Source organism: Cervus elaphus, chromosome 23 (assembly GCF_910594005.1).
Source record: "Cervus elaphus chromosome 23, mCerEla1.1, whole genome shotgun sequence".
Lineage (NCBI taxonomy): Eukaryota > Metazoa > Chordata > Mammalia > Artiodactyla > Cervidae > Cervus > Cervus elaphus.
In genome coordinates this window covers 63,535,635-63,561,989 of record NC_057837.1, presented here as the reverse complement: position 1 = coordinate 63,561,989, position 26,355 = coordinate 63,535,635, and the positions used below count along the sequence as shown (strand labels likewise).

The following is a 26,355-nucleotide window of genomic DNA, read 5'->3' as shown; positions in this document are numbered from 1 at the left end:
TATTGTATGCACAGTTTTGTTTTACTTTTATTATTTGTCTCATATGAATCATGTATGACATTGGTCACATATTTATTAGTTTCTTTAAATCTAAATTTAATTTTTTTAAGTTTTAGGAGTAGTTAAAGTACTTGGTAAAAATAAAAGAAGTTCAAACATATGAAATGAGAAGTAAAAGTCTTTTATCATCCCACCCTACCCCACCTTCTCTTCCATTCTTCAGGTGTACTTGTCATGGGGTCCCAGGCCTTCCCTTTTGCTGGACACCTAAGTTATTTTCCATTGTTGGCAGCTATAAATAGAGACTGTCACAAGTAACATTTCTAATCTGTTAAAATATTTCCAGAATTCTATTTTAGTTAGGTCTCCGAACTACTCTAACTCTTAGGGTATATTAGTAATCTCTATTAATAGTATGTACAAAGTTAGTTCAGTTATAAAATTTGCAACTCTTACTTCTACATTTCACATTTGTACAACATAATTAGATATTTAATGAAATTAATGACAGAATAATTCATTAAAGATGAAAACAGTTGGGAGAATTCACAAAAGAAGGGATATAAATGACTAAAATGATGAAGAAATACTCAACTCCATAGATAACTAATCAGTTCAGTTCAGTTCACTCAATCATGTCTGACTCTTTGTGATCCCATGGACTGCAGCACACCAGGCTTCCCTGTCCATCACCAACTCCCAAAGCTTACTCAAAATCATATCCATTGAGTCAATGATGCCATGCAACCATCTCATTCTCTGTCATCCCCTTCTCCTCCCACCTTCAGTCCTTCCCAGCATCAGGGTCTTTTTCCAGTGAGTCAGTCCTTTGCATCAGGTGGCCAAAGTATTGGAGCTTCCACTTCAGCATCAGTCCTTCCAATGAATATTCAGGACTGATTTCCTTTAGGATGGACTGGTTGGTTCTCCTTGCAGTCCAAGGGACTCTCAAGAGTCTTCTCCAACACCACAGTTCAAAAGCATCAGTTCTTTGGCGCTTAGCTTTCTTTATGGTCCAACTCTCACATCCATACATGACTACTGGAAAAACCATAGCTTTGACTAGATAGACCTCTGTTGGCAAAGTAATGTCTCTGCTTTTTAATATGCTGTCTAGGTTGGTCATAGCTTTTCTCCCAAGATGCCAGCATCTTTTAATTTCATGGCTGCATTCACCATCTGCAGTGATATTGTGATACTGTTCAATATCACAGTAATTCAAGTCTATGCCCCAGCCAGTAATGCTGAAGAAGCTGAAGTTGAACGGTTCTGTGAACACCTACAAGACCTTGTAGAACTAATACCCAAAAAAGATGTCCTTTTCATTATAGGGAACTGTAACGCAAAGATAGGAAGTCAAGAGATACTTGGAGTAACAGGCAAATTTGGCCTTGGAGTACAGAATGAACCAGGGCAAAGGCTTACAGAGTTTTGCCAAGAAAACACACTGGTCATAGCAAACACCCTCTTCCACAAACACAAGAGAAGACTTTATACATGGACATCACCAGATGGTCAAAACCAAAATCAGATTGCTTATATTCTTTGCAGCCAAAGATGGAGAAGCTCTATACAGTCAGCAAAACAAGACTGGGAGCTGACTGTGGCTCAGATCATGAACTCCTTATTGCCATATTCAGACTTAAATTGAAGAAAATTGGGAAAACCATTGGACCATTCAGGTATGACCTAAATCAAATCCCTTAATGATTATACAGTGGAAATGGCAAATAGATTCAAGGGATTATATCTGATAGAGTGCCTGAAGAACTATGAACGGAGGTTAGTGACCTTGTACAGGAGGCAGGGATCAGGACCATCCCCAAGGAAAAGAAGTGCAAAAAGGCAAAATGGTTGTCTGAGGAGGCCTTACAAATAGCTGAGAAAAGAAGCTAAAAGCAAAGGAGAAAAGGAAAGATATACCCATTTGAATGCAGAGTTCCAAAGAATAGCAAGGAAAGATAAGAAAGCCTTCCTCAGTGATCAATGCAAAGACATAGAGATAAACAATAGAATGGGAAAGACCAGAGGTCTCTTCAAAAAATTAGAGATACCAAGGGAATATTTCATGCAAAGATGGACACAATAAAGGACAGAAGTGGTAAGGACCTAACAGAAGCAGAAGATATTAAGAAGAGGTGGCAAGAATACACAGAAGAACTATACAAAAAGGATCTTCATGACCCAGATAACCACGATGGTGTGATCACTCACCTAGAGCCAGACATCCTGGAGTGCGAAGTCAAGTGGGCCTTAGCAAGCATCACTACGAACAAAGCTAGTGGAGGTGATGGAATTCCAGTTGAGCTATTTCAAATCCTCAAAGATGATGCTGTGAAAGTGCTGCACTCAATATGCCAGCAAATTTGGGAAACTCAGCAGTAGCCACAGGACTGGAAGAGGTCAGTTTTCATTCCAATCCCAAAGAAAGGCAATGCCAAAGAATGTTCAAACTAGCGCACAACTGAACTCATCTCACAGTCTAGCAAAGTAATGCTCAAAATCCTCCAAGCCAGGCTTCAATAATACGTGAACCATGAACTTAAGATGGTCAAGCTGGATTTAGAAAAGGCAGAGGAACCAGAGATCAAATTGCCAACATCCGTTGGATCATCAAAAAAGAGAGTTCCAGAAAAACATCTACTTCTGTTTTACTGACTACGCCGAAGCCTTTGACTGTGTGGATCACAACAAACTGTGGAAAATTCTTCAAGAGATGGGAATACCAGCCCACCTGACCTGCCTCCTGGGAGATCTATATGCAGGTCAAGAAGCAACAGTTAGGACTGGACATGGAACAACAGAATGGTTCCAAATCGGGAAAGGAGTATGTCAAGGCTGTATATTGTCACCCTGCTTATTTAACTTCTACGCAGAGTACATCATGCTGGGGTGGATGAAGCACAAGCTGGAATCAAAATTGCCGGGAGAAATATCGATAACCTCAGATATTAGTTATTAGATAACTAATATAGCAAACCAAATTGAAAACACGGAGAAGTGGCTTTTTTATTCCCTTTCAAATCGGCAAAGATTTTAGAAGATAATTCTCAGTGCTGGCAAAGTGCTGTCAAATTGGCATTTTCCCACATCGCAAGTTGACTTATAAATTAGTACAACCCTCTTGGAAAGCAATTTGGCAGTAAAATGTTTGTACTTTTATGAATTTTAGTTTTGATAACCTAATTCTAAAATAATGCAGAATTACAGACCGGGCTTTATGATACAAAGTCATTAATTAAGGATTGTTTATAATAGAAAAATTGGAAACTACTTCAAAATAGAGGAATGACTGAGTAAAACATAAGTTTGTCCATGTAATTAAACAAAATACAATTTACCCATGCACGTGATATTTAATAAATAATTCTAAATTAAGTGAGAGTACATTTATTTTTTACAACTGAGTACAAAATTATATATTTTAATAAAATATAATCTCAACTATGTGAAAACAACAGCACAAATAGAAAATAGATTCCAAAAGAGTAATATGTGTTTCTAGTAGAGTAAGTTCATGAGTAATTTTTGTTTCTTCCTCATATCTGTTTTTTTCCAAAGCTTCCTCAATGAGCACATACTTTAAAATAAATTAACTTAATTGATAAGGGACCGTGGAAGTTAACTTAGTACCTCTCTTCCCAGACTTTGATGGAGCAGCTGCCCCCCAGAAGGGAGTGGCCTCATTTGCTTTGTCCCCTTGAGTCCTTCTCCTTGCTCTCCGTTTACTTCCTGTGTGTCGGGCCAGGGTTGTCTGGGACACGCCAAGAGCCACAGGCCAGGACAAGGTCCAGGCCAATGTATTGTGATGTCCTTGTTGGGGTGTTGGCTTAGAATCTCAGGTCTGTAGGCAGGGTTGATGTTAGTTTAGTGAAGCGTTTTTGGTTTCAGTTCAGAGGTTGGAGCTTTGGTGAAGGAGTACTCTGCGTATCAGTGAGCTAGTTAAAATACTCCATCCCTCTGAAGTTGTCTTCATTAGGTTTTCACAAGGAAAACAAACAGATGTTAATAGGTATCCTGCCTGTTCACTGTGGGTGTTTGTCAGCAGTGAGATGCTCCAGACTGGAAATTCTTGAGGTTTGCCGCCTAAGGACCCTTCCAACTGTCCTTATTCCAGCAAAAGAGGCCTGGATGACAGCACTTGCTTCCCAAGGGAAAAGAAAGATCAGTACTACCAGAGGTAGTCCAGAGTAAGAGCTCAGGCTCCTCTGATGTCAGATAGATGTTAATGAAAAAATGTTGCCTTCAGAATCAGTAAATAAAGGGTGTTGCAGCCCTCAAGCCATCACATTACAGCTGCCCTGAAAGTGAACCTGGGAGGACCTCAGGCTAGAAACAGGATGACCCCATTTAGTGGTCAGTGCTGCAGCCAGTCTCCCCCTTTTCCCCCCTTACCCCCAGACACTGCACCCTGAGGAGGCTCAGGATGAGAATGTATCGACCCAGGTAGCTGAGGTGCATATCAAAGGAATGATGTCAGTAAAACTCTTGCACGTGCTTTTTTAAAGAAAAGTGCTAAATTCCTTAACTTGAGATATCTAGTTTTCTTTCCTTAACAGTAGACTTTTGATGTTCAAATTACCTGGTCTTTGTTTCAAAAACTACTATAGGGCACATGTATATGCATGGCTGAGTCCCTTCACTCTTCACCTGAAACTGTCACAACATTGTTAATCAGCTGTACCCCAATACAAAATAAAGTTTAAAACAAAAAACGAAAAAGCTGCTATATATCCTGGGTCTTCCCTTACTTCTTCGGAAGCAGCCTCTGAGAGCTATCTGAGATGGTTTGTCTCAAGCTTAAGTCCTCAGTCTTGTCCACCAAATAAAACATAAATCTCAACTTTTTAGGTTGTGCATTTTTTTTCAGTCGAGACAGACCTGGTGGCTAATTGTAGCTCCAGCCGTTCCTGACAATATCACCTTAAGCAAGTGACTTAACTGTTTGGGGCCTCAGTTTCCTTGTCTATAACATGGGAACTGAAACAATCTCTACTGCATAAAGGGAACATAAAGAATGAATGAGATGGTAATGTGAAACAGTGTAGTGTAGGGGCAGGTACTGGATGCTCAGTAAATGGCGGTGCTGATTGTTACTCTTAATAGTATCTTCCTATTTAAAAGACCCCTCAGGATAGACAAGGTCTCCCTGAGTCTTCTGGAAAGGACTTGGGAGAAGGTTGAAATGAGAGGTTCTCTTCCTGGAGCCCTGGAAGAACATGGCAGAGTGGTGATCCTGAGCCCTGATGAACCCGTCACTTCCATATGTGGTTCCTCTGGGTAACCTTTTCACAGGCCCAAGGACCCTAGGATGAATCAGCCTGGGATTTTGTCAGATCAACCCAACTTGGAAACCTGTTTGTTTTAGTTACCAGTGCTGAGGCCTCAGGCAGATCACACAGCCTCTAGAGCTTCAGTTTGATCACACAGATAAGATCAGCCTCATGGATTAGTGGAGGAATAAACAAGAAACAAAAACCCAGTCAAATAGTTGCTCTGTTTGTTGTGATGTTAATGATACAGTCATGGACTGAGGTCTAGAAGGTAGCATAGTGACGCAGTTAAAGACTAGGGGCTCTGTAATGCGACTGTCTTGGTTGATATTCTGTTACTGTTCACCAGTTTGGGAACCCTTGGCGGATAACATCTCTGTCCTTCAGTTGATCTGTCTGTAAAATCGGGATAAAAATAGTATCCGCTTCATGGAATTATTGGAAGGACTAAAGGACTTAATAGGTTTAAAGTGCTTATAGTCGAGGCTGGAACAGAATATATGCTCAGTGAATTATCGTCGTCATCATTACTGATACGCATGGACCACTCTGAGAAAGCCTGCACTGTTGAAAGAATACTGGGTGAGGAGGCTGGAACACTGGGCCAGGCCCCAGCCCCTCCTCCTGCCCAGTCATCTTGCTTGCTGTTCAGGCCCTAGTGCAACTTTCTCTTCTGAGTGTCCTGTGGGACCTCAGTCCTTTTGACCACATTCCAGTCTGTCCCACTGCCTATTCTAGTACAGGTCGCTGTCTGTGTCCGAGGCTCTGCTCATTCTCCTTGAATTCCACATCTTGAACCAGCCCCCACAGCCCCACCTCATCGACATTCCTGCATTGTCCTATAGCTCTGCCCCCTACCCAGGCCCAGATCCCTTCAAAGTACAGTCTCTGGAGGCAGAGTGTTAGCCCAGGTCTTGCCAAGGCTTGTTTTGGCCTTCACGCTGAAACAAATACAGGCTTGGAAAACATAGTCAAAGCTCGATTGGCTAGATAATGAAATTTCCTGTAGCCAGTGCACATATACAGTTGACTAATTTACTTTAATATTCTTACAATAAGGCCAAAGACTAGGGCTGGTACAGAGAACCTAGTGTCTGAGTATCTGGGCCATTCTAGCAGATAAATGGTAGCAATTATATCTTTTTTTTTTTTTTTTTTTTTTGGTAAAATTCAGTCTTCTTGGTATAGTTTCTCCTGGTTAGACAAGCAGGATGCCCTAGCTCTTGCCCAAATGAGGCTGCCACTTTGTTATTATTTGAGATACCATGCCCAGGCTTGTAGACATGTTCTTGAATGATTGTGCAAGCTAAGCCTTTCTTGATTTGACCCCTACCTACTTGCTTGCTGAGACTATTTTTGGCCACACTGCGTGGCATGTGGGGTCTTAGTTCTCGGACTAGGGATTGAACTCCCACCCCTTGCATTGGAAGCACGGTCTTAAGCACTGGACCACCATGGAAGTCCCTTGCTGAGACTTCTTAGATTATAACTTTTTGTTGAAGTACAACATATATACAGAAAAGAGCACAGATCATTAGTGTACAGTTCAATGAATTTTCACAAGATGATGAGTAACCAACACATTAAGAAACAGGATGTTACCGACATTTACAAAAGTCCCTTTTGCACCGTCTTCCAGCCACTCCTTCCAACTCTGTTTTTGCCATGTTGAGCTAATTACAGTCCTCATCCCTCCACCCCCACCACAGCTTTCTTCCCCTCGCCCTCCTGCCTGTGCAACTGCTGTTCCCTTGGACTGCCAGGCCTCACCTACTCATTGTTCAAAACTCAGGTGTCATCTTCTCCTGATGGGTTCTGAATACTTCCATCGTACTTTCCTCCCATATTTTGTCATTGTTTACTGGGAGCTCCCTGAGGACAGAAACTATCTGAGTCATCAGTCTTCCGCACTCAGCACAGGCTTGGCATAGAACCGGCACTCCAGAAATGTTTGCATATTGTATTGTTGTTGTTCTATCTCTGAGTTGTGTCTAACTCTTTGTGACTCCATGGACTGCAGCATACCAGCCTTCCCTGTCCTTCACTATCTCTCGGAGTTTGCTCAAACTCATGTCCGTTGAGTCAGTGATGTCATCCAACCTTCTCACCTTCTGCAGCCCTCTTCTCCTGCTCTCAATCTTTCCCAGCATCAGGGTCTTTTCCAGTGAGTTGGCTCTTTGCATCAGGTAGCCAAAGGATTGGAGCTTCAGCATCAGTCCTTCCAACGAATATTCAGGGTTGATTTCCTTTAGGATTGATTGGTTTGATCTCCTTGCAGTCCAAGGGACTCTGAAGAGTGTCTAAAATATTTGAAAACACCTTTTATTTTTATCTTTCCTGACCCTGTCCCAAGCACATTCCATCCTCCTGCCTTCCTAATTCACTTTTCTTGCCTCTTCTAGTTTTTTTAAAAAAAACCATGTCAGCCCTGTCTGAGTCTCTTGTGTGCCTCTACACTCCCCCCTCACTGTTGCTCAGACTGTGCGTGTGCGCCATCCACACATGCCCTAGCCTCCCACACACCAGGCCTCTGACTATTGCAGGACCACATTTCTGCCCCCAGACCAGAGGCCTCAGTCTTCTAATAGTTTGCTCCACATCCTCTGTGCTGGCTGCCTGCCACAGGTCCTCAACTGCTATTCTGCAGGGTCTGTTTTATTTAAAAGTCAGAGTCTATGGTAAGCGGCTTATGGCTTAGATGGTAAAGAATCTGCCTGAAATGCAGGAGACCTGGGTTCGATCCCTGGGTTGGGAGGATCCCCTGGAGAAGGGAATGGCAACCCACTCCAGTATTCTTGCCTGGAGAATTCTGTGGACAGAAGAGCCTGGAGGGCTACAGTCCATGGGATCTCAAAGAGTCGGACATGACCGAATGACTAACACTACGTGTTTCATTACTCTGTATTTTATACTTCGTAAGTTTTCCTTTCTCAAGAACATTGGTCTTGATTAGACTTAAGGTGATCATTTCACAATATGTAGAAATATCAAATCATTATGTTGTACATCTAAAACTTATGTAATGTTATATGTCAATTATATCTCAATTAAAAAAAAAAAGAAAATTGATTTTCTCCTAAGATTGTTAAAAGAGTTTTCAGGGGAACTCCCTGGTAGTCCAGTGGTTAGGACTTTGCACTTTCACTTCGGCGGACGTGGGTTTGATCCCTGGTCCAGGAGCTAAAATCCCACAAGCTGCACAGTGCAGCCAAATAAAAATAAGATAATTACAAAAATAAAAAGGATTTCACATGTATCCCTGAATGATATTCATTCATTCACCATGTAGGCGAGGTATTGTGCTAAGATGCTAGAGATTCTAAGTTAAGAGAGGTTTATTGCCTTTGATTAACTCAGACACATGAGAAAGAAATATTAGCAAATTATTAGAAGAGTGTCAGTACTGAATGAGAGTGTTGAATGAGTAAGAAAATGGGCACTGGAATCAGCCGAGTGATCCCGTTACTTAACTTGATACACACACATCTTCATTTCTGTACCTTGATTTATTCACTTGAAGAGCTTTGACCTACAGAGGATAGGTGCCTAGCCCTTAGTAAGTGATGGGTAAATGGTAGCTATACTTGACTATCATTAGCATCTCTGCTTAGGCCTCATAGAGGAAGTAACATTTCAGCTGGTCACTAAAGGATGGGTCTCTACTAGAAGGAGGACAGGGAAGAACAGCTAAGAAATAGCCTGAGAACAGACACAGAAGAATGAAAGGGAATGATGTTTTTAGACATTGGAGAATGATCCAGTGTAGCAGAAGAACAGAGGATGTGTAGGAGATGGTAAGAGATGAAGCTCAGGAAATAAGACCCAGCTAGTGAAAGGTCTTTTTAAAAATTAATTAATTAATTATTTGGCTGCGCCAGGACTTAGTTGCGGTGCACAGGATCTTCAATCTTCGTAGCTACATGTGGGATCTTTACTTGCAGCATGGAAACTCTTAGTTGGGGCATGTGGGATCTAGTTCTCTGACCAGGGATCGAACCCTGGCCCCCTGCTTTGGGAGTGCGGAGTCTTAGCCACTGGACCGCCAGGGAAGTTCTCAGTGAAGGGTCATGTTTGCTGCTAGAATTTGGACATCATCTGATAGATGAAATAGAACCCTGAGAAGTCTTTTAAGAGGGGCTTGTCACAATCTAAACTGTCTTTTAGAAGTTTCCTTCCAGTACTTCTGTGAGGATGGATTGGATGGGAGGGAGGTGGGGAGACCACTGAGAAGAAGAACCTGCTAAAAACTGGTGAGAGAAGTTGAGAGGGCGAATTGCAGTGATGAATATTCCAGAGGTGGGTCAGGGGGGCGTGGTGACTGGTGGAAGGATTGTGAGAGCAGGAGGGTTGAAGAAGAGCTGCAATGTCCAGAGAGCTGCTGATGCCACATACTGGTAGAGGGACTAGCAGAAGGAACAGACTTTTCCTTCCTAATTATTTCATTCAAGGAGAAAGACTGCTTCTTCCTGATCTTGGAAGCAAGTATTCTAAAACTCACAAATCCATTTTTTAGCTGGGAGCAGTTTCTTCTCTCTTGGGCCTTATAGTTAGCTGCTCCAGACAAATAATTACTAATCTTGGGTGCTTAGGGCAGAAGGTGGCTTTGTTTCTTTCACTCCCTGGAGTCTCTTGGGGGAGAGAGGGGTGAAAGCCATGTGTTTGTTTTCACCACATTTGTAAGAATGAATGGAGTTGAAACATTACCCCTCCTCTGTTAACAGACACATGGGCCTCTTCTCACTCCCACAGCCATTAATCTCTATAGAAAACAGTGTTAAATTTAAAAGTTCTTGGGACTTCCTTGGTGCTCCAGTGGTTAAAAATACACCTTCCAGTGCAGGGGACACAGGTTCTATCCCTGGTCAGGGAACTAAGATCCCATATGCTGAGGGGCAGCTAAGCCCATGCACCACAACTGCTGAGCTGATAATGCTCTGCAGCTAGAGAGAAGACTGTTTGCCGCAATGAAAGATCCTGCATGCTGCAACTAAGACCTGACACAGCTAAATGGTTTTTTTTTTTTTCCCCCAAAAAAGTTCATTCCGGCTTTTCCCCTCTCTTTGCTGGTTTCCCACAAAATACCATTCACCTTTTTGCACTGGTCAAGGAATTCTGAGTCCCCCCTAGCTGTTGGACTCCAGAATAGCACCTTGCCCACCACCACCATCTCCCTATCTTAGAATTGACCTGGTTCTGGTTCTAGCTGTGTGGGGGCCTCTGCTGGTAACATAGCTTGGCGGGGCACAATCTGTCCCTGCTCAGTCATATTTACAAGTATCGTGGATACAGGCCGTCACGCTGGCATTAGTCAACAATAGCCCATTCTATAGAGTTCTCTCCTTGGTCTTTTACTTCCAGCTTCCTCCTTTCTCTGCCTTCTTTCCACTTTCTTTCAACGAGGAATTGTTTTCAGCTGGTGAGTTGTTGGCTTGAAGTGTGGAGCGCCCAAAGTTACTTTCTCCATCACTCTCTGGTGAAGTAGTCGCTTTCATAACCCTCCCTCTTCCAAGGTGGCTCTTAGATGTTCCAAGTATAGATCTTCCTTGATTTATAATGAAGTTATGTCCCAGTAAACCCATCACAGGTGAACCTAAGTCAAAGCTACATTGAGTGCACCTCACCTGCTGAACATTATAGCTTAGTTTAACCTAGCCTACCTTAAATGTGCTCAGAACACCTACATGAGCCTACAGTTGGGTGGACAAAATCATCCAACACAAAGCCTATTTTATAATAAAATGTTGAATATTCATGCAATTTATTGAATCTGTGCTGAAAGTGAAAAGCGGAATAGTTGAATGGATGCAAGTGTGTTGATTGTTTAACCTCGCAATTGAGTGGTTGACTGGGAGCTGCGGCTGCTGCTGCCCACCATCACTAGTCTGGGGGAAAAGAAAATTCAAAATTAGAAGTATGGTTTCTGCTGAATGCTCATCACTTTTGTACCATAATTAAAAAAAAAAACGCAAGTCAAACCACTGTGCATAGACCACATTAGTGGGCAGAAAAGTCCTATGGAACAGCTCCTTCTGTTTATTTCTGGAGCTGAGTTGGGAGAGGGTAAAATTTTCTGGACTGAGTGGAGTGAATAGTTCCTTCTTTTATGAAACACCTTTGAGAGGATGTCTGTTTTTTTTTCAGTAAAAGTTGACCCCACACTAGTAAGAGTGACTATGAACACTATTATTTGATGAAATATTATCATTATAGATACCAGCCTTGGACCATCAATTGATCTCTACTGATTTCTGGGCCACTCTGGAATCTCTGTGGTAAACTAGGTATCTATCTCTAGCTTTGATTTTAGGGTACTCCTTTATCTTAAACCATCTGAAAGGGCATAGCTACTTGGTTTTTAAAAATATTTATCAGTTTTTTCTTACATCCATCTAGTTTTTTTAAACTGAAGTATAATTGATTTACAATGTTGTAGTTTGCATCTGCTAATCTCAAACTCCTAACTTAACCCTCTGTCATCCCCTTTCCCTCTTTGGTAACAGTAAATTTATTTTCTATGTCTATGAGTCTTTCTGTTTCATAAATAAGTTCATTTGTGTCATATTTTAGATTCCACATATAAATGATATCATATGGTGTTTGTCTTTCTAACTTCACTTAGTATGATAATCTCTTGGTCCATCCATGTTGCTGCAGATGGCATTATTTCATTCTTTTTTATGGCTGAGTAGTATTCCATTGAGTGTATATACCACATCTTCTTTATTTTTTATCTGCTGGTGGACATTTAGGTTGTTTCCATGTCTTGTAAATAGTGCTGCCATAAATATTGGAGTGCATGTATCTTTTTGAACTAGAGTTTTCTCCAGATATACACCCAGACGTGGGATTTTTGGATTATATTGCAACTCTACTTTTTAGTTTTTTAAGGAACCTCCATACTGTTTTCCATAGTGGCTGCACCAACTTACATTTTCACCAACAGTGTAGGAGGGTTCCCTTTTTTCCACACCCTCTCCAGCAGTTATTATTTGTAGACTTTTTAATGATGGTCCTTCTGACCAGTGTGAGGTGGTATACCTCATTGTAGTTTTGATTTGCATTTCTCTAATAATTAGTGATGTTGAACATCTTTTCATGTGTTTCTTGGTCATTTGTATGTCTCCTTTGGAGAAATAAATATCTGTTTAAGTCTTCTGCTCATTTTTTGACTTGGGTTTTTTTGTTTTGTTATTAAATTGTGTGAGCTGTTTATATATTTTAGAAATTAATCCCTTGTCAGTTGTATCATTTAGAAATATTTTCTCCCAGTCTAAGAAGGTGAGGGTGGGATGTTTCAAAAGAACAGCATGTATACTATCTATGGTGAAACAGATCACCAGCCCAGGTGGGATGCATGAGACAAGTGCTCGGGCCTGGTGCACTGGGAAGACCCAGAGGAATCGGGTGGAGAGGGAGGTGGGAGGGGGGATCGGGATGGGGAATAAGTGTAAATCTATGGCTGATTCATATCAATGTATGACAAAACCCACTGAAATGTTGTGAAGTAATTAGCCTCCAACTAATAAAAAAATTAAAAAAAAAAAAAAAAGAAATATTTTCTCCCAGTCTATAGGTTGTCTTTTTGTTTTGTTTGTGATTTCCTTTGCTGTACAAAAGCTTATAAATTTGATTAGGTCCTATTTGTTTATTTTTGCTTTCATTTCTATTGCCTTGGGAGACAAGATACCAGTTTTTTTCTGAAGACAAAAACAAAGGATCCTTATAGGAAGTTTAGAAAATACAGAGAAGCAAAAATGAAAAATCACCATAATCCAACCACCCAGAGGAAAACACTGTGAAATTTGTGGCCTAGCCATTTAGGTTTTTTAAAAATATATTTATGTTTTGTTTTTTTTTTTAAAGAGGTTATAGCATGTATCTCTTATGATCTTCAATTAATAGAATGTTATAAGTATCTCTCCATGTTGTTGAAAATTCTTTATAACATCATATTTAGTAATTCCATAGCGGCCCATTTTATGTAGAGAATAGGGACATTATTAATAAAGATAAATAGATATTAATTTGAAAAAATAAAAAGCATATGACCAAAAGAGAGTACAAAAGGAAAGGATATTATAAAAATAGTGATGGAGTGTTGCAACAATCATAAGTATAGGTTACAGGGACTTCCCTGGTGATTCAGTGGTTAGGGCTCTGTGCTTCCACTGAGGGGGTCCAGGTTTGATCCCTGGTTGGGGAACAAAGGTCCTGCATGCTGCCCAATGCAAGCCCCCAAAAAAGTATAGGTTTCACAGCTCTGAATCTCATAAGCAATAATTGTAAGCTTAATAAACTGTTTAGTTAAACAGGACATGGGTGTTAACAGACTAGATCTTTTTATTCATCTTTGGGCTGAAGTTTTGTGAAATCTTTCTGGGTCTGAAAATTTTACAAGAAATATACCAGTGGTGTTGCCAAAGGTAAGTGGTTTTGACTTTCTTGGTTTCCTTTCATTAGAAATTAAGCCGAGAAGTTCTCACTCTTGTGAGTTTGCATACATCCTAGGCACCAGGAGACATTTGACAGATTATTTGACAGCAGTTATGGGAAGTTTCTTGTTGGGGGGACTGGCTGAATTGAATCCTAATTGATGTGCCTGGATTAGACCATGTATTTCTTTCTTTTTACAGGTAGTGCCTTCCTCAGTGCTATCTTTCTTGCCTTAGCAACGTACCAGTCTCTGTACCCACTCACCTTGTTTGTCCCAGGACTCCTCTATCTCCTCCAGGTAAGCACTTGCTGGTCAGAAGCCAACACTCAGGTGACATTTAATACACAGCATGGTCCTTGCTTAGGGGAAAGAATGGCATGGCACAATAAAGTCTGTGGGACTGGGTCCCCAGTTCATATTTGCTTGCTTCTCCTTGAAAATACAAAGAAACTTGACTAACTTTAAACCAAGTGAAGCCCTGGGTAGCCATTCCCTTCTCCAGGGGATCTTCCTGACCCAGGGATCGAACCCAGGTCTCCTGCATTGCAGGCAGATTCTTTTTTTTTTTTTTTTAACTTTTCTTTTTTTTTTCTTTTTCATTTATTTTTATTAGTTGGAGGCTAATTACTTCACAACATTGCAGTGGGTTTTGTCATACATTGACATGAATCAGCCATGGAGTTACATGTGTTCCCCATCCCGATCCCCCCTCCCACCTCCCACCTCCCTCTCCACCCGATTCCTCTAGGTCTTCCCAGTGCACCAGGCCCGAGCATTTGTCTCATGCATCCCACCTGGGCTGGTGATCTCTTTCCCTATAGATAATATACATGCTGTTCTCTCGAAACATCCCACCCTCGCCTTCTCCCACAGAGTCCAAAAGTCTGTTCTGTACATCTGTGTCTCTTTTTCTGTTTTGCATATAGGGTTATCATTACCATCTTTCTAAATTCCATATATATGTGTTAGTATGCTGTAATGATCTTTATCTTTCTGGCTTACTTCACTCTGTATAATGGGCTCCAGTTTCATCCATCTCATTAGGACTGGTTCAAATGAATTATTTTTAATGGCTTAGTAATATTCCATGGTGTATATGTACCACAGCTTCTTTATCCATTCATCTGCTGATGGGCATCTAGGTTGCTTCCATGTCCTGGCTATTGTAAACAGTGCTGCGATGAACATTGGGGTGCACGTGTCTCTTTCAGATCTGGTTTCCTCAGTGTATATGCCCAGAAGTGGGATTGCTGGGTCATATGGCAGTTCTATTTCCAGTTTTTTAAGAAATCTCCACACTGTTCTCCATAGTGGCTATACTAGTTTGCATTCCCACCAACAGTGTAAGAGGGTTCCCTTTTCTCCACACCCTCTCCAGCATTTATTGCTTGTAGACTTTTGGATAGCAGCCATCCTGACTGGCGTGTAATGGTACCTCATTGTGGTTTTGATTTGCATTTCTCTGATAATGAGTGATGTTGAGCATCTTTTCGTGTGTTTGTTAGCCATCTGTATGTCTTCTTTGGAGAAATGTCTGTTTAGTTCTTTGGCCCATTTTTTGATTGGGTCATTTATTTTTCTGGAATTGAGCTTCAGGAGTTGCTTGTATATTTTTGAGATTAATCCTTTGTCTGTTTCTTCATTTGCTATTATTTTCTCCCAATCTGAGGGCTGTCTTTTCACCTTACTTATAGTTTCCTTTGTTGTGCAAAAGCTTTTAAGTTTAATTAGGTCCCATTTGTTCATTTTTGCTTTTATTTCCAATATTCTGGGAGGTGGGTCATAGAGGATCCTGCTGTGACTCATGTCGGAGAGTGTTTTGCCTATGTTCTCCTCTAGGAGTTTTATAGTTTCTGGTCTTACATTTAGATCTTTAATCCATTTTGAGTTTATTTTTGTGTATGGTGTTAGAAAGTGTTCTAGTTTCATTCTTTTACAAGTGGTTGACCAGTTTTCCCAGCACCACTTGTTAAAGAGGTTGTCTTTTTTCCATTGTATGTCCTTGCCTCCTTTGTCAAAGATAAGGTGTCCATAGGTTCGTGGATTTATCTCTGGGCTTTCTATTCTGTTCCATTGATCTATATTTCTGTCTTTGTGCCAGTACCATACTGTCTTGATGACTGTGGCTTTGTAGTATAGTCTGAAGTCAGGCAGGTTGATTCCTCCAGTTCCATTCTTCTTTCTCAGGATTACTTTGGCTATTCGAGGTTTTTTGTATTTCCATACAAATTGTGAAATTATTTGTTCTAGTTCTGTGAAAAATACCATTGGTAGCTTGATAGGGATTGCATTGAATCTATAGATTGCTTTGGGTAGAATAGCCATTTTGACAACATTGATTCTTCCAGTCCATGAACAGGGTATGTTTCTCCGTCTGTTTGTGTCCTCTTTGATTTCTTTCATCAGTGTTTTATAGTTTTCTATGTATAGGTCTTTTGTTTCTTTAGGTAGATATACTCCTAAGTATTTTATTCTTTTTGTTGCAATGGTGAATGATATTGTTTCCTTAATTTCTCTTTCTGTTTTTTCATTGTTAGTGTATAGGAATGCAAGGGATTTCTGTGTGTTAATTTTATATCCTGCAACTTTACTATATTCATTGATTAGCTCTAATAATTTTCTGGTAGAGTCTTTTGCAGGCAGATTCTTTATCTGAGTCACCAAGGAACCCCCAATGATCATTATGATCTAAATCATTGCAAATGTATCAGTGCATATCATTTTTATGTTTGTAATTGGGATTCTTGCACTCTTTTTTTTTTTGCCTAATATTCACAGATCCTTCTCTGAGCCCATTTCTTTAACTGTATTTTGTATAACAACACTGCCTTTGTAAGGTTCTTGCATGAATTTAATGTTGTGGGTGTACCTGATGCAATGCCTGGACCATAGTGGGAGAGCAGTAGTTTAGTTGAAGAATGCAAACTCCTAATATTTACTGAGAACTTACTACATGTTGGTTACTATGCTGAACACTCTCCAGGCATCATCTCATTTCAACCACAGAAGAACTTTAACAGGTAGGTCATATTATAAGCTGTATATTCATCTACTAGTAATGATATTAGACACATGCATTGCAGCTAGAATGTATGGCAGTTTAATCACTTGCCTGAGGTCACATGGCCAGCAAGTGACTGCTAAGATGTCAGCTTGGGCAGAGTCTGCTGTCTAAGCATCTGTCTTTTCTACTCAAATAAGAATATACACATCTCCTCAAGAGCAAGTAGCTGCTTATAGGTCCTGCATGGTTCCAAATCCATTCTTAGAAGGAAGCATTTCATGAAAGGGTATGGAGGGCAATGCCACGATTCAAACCAAGGAATGTCTGCTTTCAGAACCCATGTTCTTAATTATAAAATTTCTGTTCAACTATTGCTGAAACTGAGTATGTACCTCCATTTATTGAAATAGGCCATGTGTGCTTGTCATTTTTAAGTGACTTCATCATGTATCTTTTGGCTGATGTGTACAGTGGCACATGGCTAGCTTAGTCTTTCTCCTATTTGGGGAATTTGAGAGCTGCCTTAGTTGTCACTAATGTAAGTAGTATAGACATTTAATTTCCTTAAGGTGTGTTCTTCCAGCTAAATCTTTGGCACCAAAAGTGTGAGAAATTTTATAGTTTTTTTATGCAAGACAACAGTGCTCACCAGAAATCTGGAGCCAATCTGTGGGGCCACCATCAGCGTCTAAAGTGAACCACTTCCTCCCAGGCCACCAGCACTGGCTTTTCAAATTCGATTTATGATTGCTAGTTTAATAGCTATATCATCATACTGTGAAGTTATTTTGCTTTGACTTGCTTTCTAGATTCTTGTAGAAAGCAGACATCTTCCTACATAACAGTATGTTGGTATTTCCTTTCTTGCTTCATATTTACAGTTTATTCTTTAGAAAGTCTGAGCACCACGAAGAATGCATGCAACCAGAATTTCTGTACAACTATTTATCAAATTAATACTATAAAAATATATTTACTCAGACACATGAACTGACCAAAAAATTTTAAGTGGCTTGTTAGGCCAAATACTAAATACTATGTTATGTAAAATAGCTCTTATTTAAAACTCAAGGAAATTCTGTTTTGACAACAATGGACAGTGCGGCTAAGTCATGAAATCTAGCTACTCAAGCAGTCACTTTGTTCAGCCCCTCCCTCCACCAGTACGGACTGAGCATCCGGAGTCAGTATGCTAGGCACTCTGGGAGAGCCTGCAGAATAAAGGTTGCCGAGCAGGAAGTCCTGTAGGAGGACAGCTCTGGTAGTAGCCTGGGTTGGATTGGAGTGAGGAGGAGCTGAAGTTGGGAAGGATTTGGCCATCGTACTAGGTTGAGTCAGAGGGCTTGACTAGGGGTCCAGATCAGTGTCAAGGGAAATGGAGAGATGAGGGACTAGATGCAGAATTCTAGGAGGTAGAAATGGCTGTGTGGCAGCTGTATATATGTGGTGAACAGGACTGGAAAGAGTGAGATAAACTACAGGACCCATTTATGTAGAAATTATACATACTATATTTATGTGTTTTTATCTAAGTATATGAAGTGGCCTTGAAAGGGAGCAGGACCTTGTGAGGCACAGTAGTACATTTGGAAAATCAATCCAGTGACATCTGGGAAATAAATCCACTTGTTTAAATATGAGGGAGGGAACAGAAGAAATTATCTTTAGGTGTGAGTTTCACAGAGATCTGTAGGCTCCAAGGAGAGACCCTAGAACTAATGGGTGGGAACCATAAGCAGCCCAGGATAAGGCAGGTCCAGGACAGCCTGGGATGCCTCAAGTGAGTTGAGTTCCTATGGATCAGTGTGTTTAGGCTACATAATGAATGGCCCCATAGTGGAGAGCTGTAGCAAAGCTGTAAGCATCATGTGGGTAGCTAGACCTCATGGTCTTAAAAATCCCTTTCATCCCCCTAATTGAATTGGACTTGATAACCACAGGAAAGTGATCCATCTGCTCTTGAGGTTATATTTTTCTAGAGTTTTTAAAGCCCTCCATAGACACATATATCCATCTAGGAGAGATTATGTCATTTATATGAGAGCACAGGCTCGACTGGTACATCTTAATGGATGGAGAGCAAAATAGTATTGAAGACTAATGGGGAACTTCCTTTGGTGGTCCAGTGGTTAGGACTTTACACTCCCAATGCAGGGGACCTGGGTTCAGTCCCTTGTCAGGGAACTAGATTCCACACACTGCAGCTAAGACCCACACAGCCAAATAAATAAAAATAATATTAATTATTATTTATTTTTAATTGGAGGATAATTGCTTTGCAATGTTGTATTGGTTTCTGCCATATATCGACATGAATCAGCCCTAGGTGTACACATGTCTCCTCCCTCTTGAACCTCCCTCCCATCTCCCACCCCATCCCACTCCCTCTTGGTTGTCACAGAGCAAGGGTTTGAGCTCCCTGCATCATACAGCAAATTCCCACTGGCTGTTTTACATTTGGTAATGTATATGTTACCATATACGGGCTCTTGGTTCATCCACCTCACTAGAACTGACTCAAATCTATTCACTTTTATGGCTGGGTAATATATACCATTGTATATCTGTACCACAACTTCTTTATCCATTCATTTGATGATGGGCATCTAGGTTGCTTTCATGTCTTGGCTATTGTAAATAGTACTACAATGAACATTGGGGTACATGTGTCTTTTAGAATGGTTTTCTCAGGGTATATGCCCAGTACTGGGATTGCTGGGTCATAGGATAGTTTTATTTCTAGTTTCTTTAAAGAACTCTCCATACTGTTCTCCATAGTGACTCTATCAGTTTACATTCCCACCAGCAGTGCAAGAGGATTCCCTTTTCTCCACATCCTCTCCAGCATTTATTGTTTGTAGATGTTTTGATGATGACCGTTCTGACCGGTGTGAGGTCATGGTCATCATTGTTGTTTTGATTTGCATTACTCTAATAGTGAGCAGTGTTGAGCATTTTTTCATGTGTTTATTAGCCATCTGTACATCTTCTTTGGGGAAATGTCTGTTTAGGTCTTCTGCCCAGTTTTTGATTGAGTTGTTTGTTTTAATAATAATTTTTAAAACGTGACTAAATGTATTATATTCTGAGTATCAAGAGAATAATTACTGCAAGTAATTGTAAAACACTGAGTAAAAGCCTCCGTGTATAGTGATGCTCAGAAAAGGGGGGAAGAGAAAAAAATGCATGTGCCATCATTAAAGATGGCTCTTTTATCAAATTTTTACTCTGAAAAGCAATACTTAGAAGAAAAAAACTAAGCAGTTACCCTTTCTTTTTAAAATGAGCTATAATTCTTCCCTAGTTAATGAAGAAAAGTTCTTTACAGAAAACTGCCAGCTTATAACTGCAGAAGGAAGGCTAGAATGGGTAATCATCAGTGAAATGATTAAATCTAGCAAAGATCATCATTGGATGCTAAAATCATTAGGTGAAAGATTTTTTGGAGCTCAGAGTATTTGCATTTTCTTGGTGCCAAAATAGTAGCCCCTCCTACCTCTGAATTATTGGCTAAAAGCAAAGGGAAAATTGAATCTTTACAAAGGAGTGCTGTGGCAGTCACCACCTTAACCAGGTAGTCCAGCTCACTTATGGTGAAACGGCTTGACATGATGTGCTTCATGATGTGATCAATTCAGAGCACACAGCGTCAGCTCCAGGGTATTTTTACCCAGACTGTTAACTTTCATTAAGCCTTTAAATATGACTTCTGATTTTTAGAAAGTATAAGATCAGAAGCACAGGTTAAACGATACTATCATTTAAACAATGGAAGGAAATAATCAACCAACCAAAATATAGGACAATCAAAATATAGAGATATAGACAGCTGATCTGCATCTCTTCAAAAAGTCAATGTCATAAAAAAGAAAAAGTGAAGGGACTGTTCTAGATGAAAGAGACAGTAATTGACTGAAATGGGTGAGTCTTGATTGAACTCTGGTTTGGAAAAAACAGTTATAAAGGATGTTTGGAGGATATTCAGAATATTTTTGAAGATAGATTAGATATTAGATGATTATAGGAAATTGTTGACTTCTTGGATTGAGAAGAGTATTATAGTATATAGGAGCATGTCCTTATTTTTAGAAGCTATATGCAGGAATGTTTGGGGGAGAAATGTCATGTGTAGAAAATTCATACACACAGAAAAGTTTATATATAGCAGGGTATTAATATTTAATCTAGATGACAGCCATGTTGTTGATTATTTTATTATTTTTTCAACTTTTCTGTGTGAGAATTTTATAATGCAAAGGAGAGACATTAGAATACAGGCTCTGAAATTGGCTTGGCTTGGCTTCTGATAAGCTCTGTGACCCTGGGAAGTGACTACTTAACTTCTGTGTGTCTGTTTCGTCATCTGTAAAATGGGATAATACAGTAGTAGCTACTGCAAAGGGTTAATACATGTCTAGTATGTAGAACAGAGTATGACATGAGTTCAATAGATATTAGTTATGGCTATTAGTATTTAAATGTCCTTAGAAAGGACATGGTCACCAGTGTGGAGATACGTGAGGTGATGGGGGAAGAGAGGGCTTCCCTGGTAGCTCAGGAATCTGCCTGCAATGCGGATTTGATTCCTGGTTTGATTCCTGGGTCAGGAAGATCCCCTGGGGAAGGGATAGGCTACCCACTCCAGTATTCTTGGGCTTCCCTGGTGGCTCAGACAGTAAAGAATCCACCTGCAGAAATGTTGTGAAGCAATTAGCCTCCAACTAATAAAAAAATTAAAAAAAAAAAAAGAATCCACCTGCAATGAGGGAGACCTGGGTTTGATCCCTGGGATGGGAGGATCCCCTGGAGGAGTGGGCAACCCACTCCAGTATTCTTGTCTGGAGAATCCCCCTGGACAGAGGAGCATGGCAGTCTGTGGGGTCACAAAGAGTCAGACATGACTGAGCGACTAAGCACAGCACAGGGAGAAGAGAAAATAATTCATTTTTTAGAGTCAAAGGAACTGTAAGCGTTAGTTTGAAATTACCCCTTTGACACTGCAAATCTGCCTCCATCCTGCTGATCGTATTTCTAGAGGGTACAAGAGGCAGGTGGCGGACATGCTCATGTCTGATCAGTGCCAGAGGCAAAGCTGTTTTTCTCTTTCCTACATGAGATGCAGAGAGGCTTCATGATCAAAGGCAGGGGATGCTGCAGCTGGCTCCCCATTGAATCACTTCTGAGAATGGTAGTTTGAGCCCATCTGGTCCCTTCCCCCAACTTTACTCTTCTCTGACCTTGGCTTAGGGCCTAGTTTCCAAATTAGAGAAAAGCTTAAAATGTTATGCTCTGATTGCATGCAGAAGAAAACAGCCCTGGAGCACCCAGGACCAAGAGGCTGCAGTGAAGGATGGGCCAAAGTGCACAGGACCTCAAGGCTGAAGCTGTGAAGCTGACAGAGGGAGGTTCCTGGTGCAGTCAGGGAAGTTTCTATTCCCTTCCTTCCTTTAGCTTGGGCTTCCTTAGAGCGTTTGAGGTCCTTATTTTCTTTGAAAGGGTATAACAGAAACCAGGGGGAAATAACCTTCTGAGTGTTCTTATGGTTTTCGCTTTAATCTGATCTGACCCCTGGAGGCGGAAATGGCAGCCCCACTCCAGTATTCTTGCCTGAAAAATCCCATGGACAGAGGAGCCTGGCGGGCTACAGTTCATGGAGACTCAGAGCTGGACACGAATGAGTCACTGAGCATGCACTCATGCAATCTGACCTCTCTTGTCTTTGAACTGAAAAATTAACCCTGTGATTTCTATATTTCTGGAGCTTGGAGCAGGTCACATGGCACTGGCTTGTACTAAAGAAGCCAAAGCCAGCCGGGTCTTTCTTGATAACAGGGCACTTCCCCAGGCTTTCTGCAGGGCCTTGTTTAGAATTTTCACCTCTTACTCCTTTTTTCCCAGCCAGTTTCTGTTCATTCTCCTGCTTCCAGGAGGGTGACCAAGGCAGAGGTGGCAGTGCTGTTAGCTTCCTTTCTTTTTGGAACAGGTGAAAATGAGAGTAAGGGGTTGATCATGCATTTGCAATAAACTTTTTGCCGGTTTTATTGCCTCTAATATACCTAATCATGTAAAATATATCTCCTGGGTCTCAGCCTGAGATTCCAAGAGCTTAGATATAAAGACTTTTGTTAGATTTCAGTTCTCTTTGAGAGTTTTGTTTTTTCTGATAACTGACTTTTTCCTTTTTTCACCATGTCCTAGAAAGAAAATAGTTTCTGTGTAGAAAATTGCCTTTCTCCCTAGTACTTTAGAGAGTTGATGGGGAGGGCAAAATTATACATTTCTCCCCTTCCTTATTATAGTTTGGCTTTTCCTGAAGCAATCTGAGAATTCTCTTACTTCTCTAAATATTTTCACATGTTAACAACGATGTGACTTCTGGGATATAGTGACACACTGGTTTAATTTTTCAGGTTGAAGGTACACATAGCCCATGGACCACATCTGTCCCACAGATGTGTTTTATGTAACCTTAGTGTTTAATTATATTATTCATTGCCAGTATTTTTAAAATTCATGTTAAAAATGTATATTTCTGACTCCTTTTGAAAAATTGGAAGATCTGGCATTTAGTTTATCTCCTTAGTTTTCCACAGTCCATATGCTTCATCTCTATTACACTTCACTCATTTGTTACACACGTCTGGTTTCTCTAGGTATTTGAGTATGTGTGTTTATATTCACTGAAAGATCTAGAAACAATGACCAACCCAGTATCAGTGATTATCCTTGGCTCTCAGATTGTAATCTTACTATTTTTAGCCCCTGAAAGAAACTAGGGTTTCTTAGAGAAATGGTTGACTAGGTTGAGGGCAGGAAGTGTGCAGGATGATCCTGGAACATTGTGTTATCAGAAAACAAGGAAACTGCCAAAGACTCCTGTGGAATCTAAAAAAATAGTACAAATGGATGCATATGCAAAACAGAAACAGACCCACAGATAATAGAAGAGAAACTTGTGGTTACTAAAGGGGAAGCGGGAAGTGGGGAGGGACAAATTAAGGGCATGAGATTAACAGATACGAACTACTGTATTTAAAATAGATAATCAACAAAGATATACTGTATAGCACAGGGAATTATACTTCGTATCTTATAATAACCTATAATGGAATATAACCTGCGAAATACTGAATCACTATGATGTACACCTAAAACTAGCACAATATTGTAAATCAATGTACTTAAATTTAAAAATTTGATACAGCTGTTTTTTTAATGAGCAAGTATAAAGTATAAAAGAATGCACATGTAGATGGAAAGCTGTTAAGAAATGGAAGGAAGTGAGTACTATAAAAACCAGGAAAAGTGGTTACTTTGCAAGGAAGAGGGGATTCTGGTTGGGACAGGGCACAGAGAGAGACTTGGGGAGTGACATGAAGTCTCTGTCTCTGTCGACCTCATGAATGTTTGCTTGATAATCATTCATTCACTAAAACCATTTTACATTGGTTTTACATATTTTGTATTTTACTTTTACAGTGAAAGGTCTTAAAAACTTGATCAGAATGTTTAGATCACCACCCTTCCAACCCTTCCTACTTACGTACTTTTCACTTTAAGGTAGCATTTGCTACTGAGCAAAAAGATAGGTGGGTAAAAGGAATGCTCATTTGTTCACTGAGAAATTTGTAGTGTGGACCTCTAGGTTAAGTTTGGCTGGAGTATTTATAAATAACAAGCCATCAAAGGGTTGCCTGAGTTTCTTTTTTCAAAAATTTCAGGTATGCCTTGCTTTAATGTAACAGAAGTAGCTCTAAAAGATTGCTTAATCTTTAATCAAGGCAAGTTTTTATAAATAGACTCAGTAAATATTCCACATTATATTTTCAGAGCTCTGTTCCCTAAAGCAAACCTGATTCTAAGACCAAGTCTTAAAAATTATACCTAAAATTTAGTACACATAATCACAGATTTGCCAGAGGCAAGGAGGGGATCATTTCCTACTCTTAACAACAGTAGCGCTTTAGGTCCAATAAAGCCCTGAAAACGTGGTAGCAAGCAAAAACTGGGAGGCTCTCATGGGATTCACCAAGTTAGAAAAGCTTCATATCTTGGGTATATGCTTCGGAGGTCTACAAAGAGAGCCACTTTGAACAGTCTACCTGATTCAGTTCTTCATGGCATTCTCACTTCCCAGCGTATTTCTTTTTAAATATCATTTAGCAGGTAGGAAAGGTGTTCGTTTGTTTTGTTTTTTTTCTTTCATGGGTTGTGGTTTCTTCCCTCCCTCCCTTTCTTCCTTTTAGGCTAGATGGCAGTACTTTTCAGGAAGAAGAGAAGATCAAAATTATCAAAGGCAGGTAGAAGTCTAGAAGGGAACTCAGAACCTAGGTGGCTTACTCTTTAAATGTGTCTATGTATGTCTTCTCTTGGTTGAATTATTTTCTATCCCCAGAAATGTACTGTTTTCTTAAAACTTTTTTCTTTTGGTGCAGCATTGTCAATAGAACCTTTTGTGATGATGAATATATCGTATATCTGTATATTGTCAGTACAGTAGTCAGGAGCCTCATGTGGCAATTGAACACCTGCAGTATGCTAGTGAGACTGAGAAACTGAATTTTTAATTTTAATTAATTTCCATTAATTTAAATTTAAATAATCACATGTGACTAGGGGACAGCACAGTTTTAAGGTAAGAGTAACCCAGTGGTTAGGACTCTGAGTTCCTGTTGCAGGGGACACAGGGATTTGATACCTGGCAGGGGTTGAGGACTAATACTCTGCATTAAAAAAAAGAAAAGAGTAGAGCTACGTATGTGCAAGCTTAGAGAGCAGCCATAGGGTTGATCCGTTTCCTTTCCTCTCATATTTGTTAACACTAATGTTATCTCTGTTCTCTCGACTGACTTCCCATTCTCCTTAAAGTCATTACCATGGAGTTATGTATGATGTCTTTATAACTTGTCTTAAAACACTTCCGCATAGGCCATCTGACATTATACATATGCCAGTTAGTTTCAGCCTCAACTTTAGGGACAGTGAGTTACTTTGAAGAAGCATCCATGCGCTGCGGTACTCAACTAGCTTAGGCCGTGCTCCACAAGTGGCTGCCATCTGTGCTTCCATAGCTTGAGCTACACCTTTGCTGATTACGGCACAGTTAATGTCAGAAGCAGATTGGATTTTTGTTGGTGAGATTAGTTGAATATCAGAAGTAGGCACTCATAGGTGAAATCGAAGTATTCAAAAGAAGTGGAATGGACTAAAACATTTTAGATACTTCCTATATTTGCATGAGGAAGAAATAAGAATGTAGGAAAATCTGTAACTTCTTCTGTTGGAGATGGTGCCTGAGGCTTAGTTCCTAACTGATCCTGTGTCTAGCTTTCTCTTAGGAGATTTCTGGTTACCTAATGCGACCCTTGACGTACTCCTTTCCCGATTTGGAACCATTCTGTTGTTCCATGTCCAGTTCTAACTGTTGCTTCCTGACCTGCATACAGGTTTCTTAAGAGGCAGGTCAGGTGGTCTGGTATTCCCATCTCTTTCAGAATTTTCCACAGTTTATTGTGATCCACACAGTCAAAGGCTTTGGTGTAGTCAATAAAGCAGAAATAGATGTTTTTCTGGAACTCTCTTGCTTTTTCGATGATCCAGTGAATGTTGGCAATTTGATCTCTGGTTCCTCTGCCTTTTCTAAA

At 40.3% G+C, this 26,355-nt stretch overlaps 1 protein-coding gene across 1 annotated transcript in view; it reads left to right on the top strand.

Moving 5' to 3' along the window:
• PIGU (phosphatidylinositol glycan anchor biosynthesis class U) overlaps positions 1–26,355 on the top strand; it is a 96,931-nt gene that overhangs the window by 32,827 nt on the left and 37,749 nt on the right. The window contains exon 7 of the mRNA XM_043883600.1: positions 13,907–14,004. Within this exon, the coding sequence (XP_043739535.1) occupies positions 13,907–14,004 (98 nt within the window). The remainder of the gene's footprint in view (positions 1–13,906; positions 14,005–26,355) is intronic.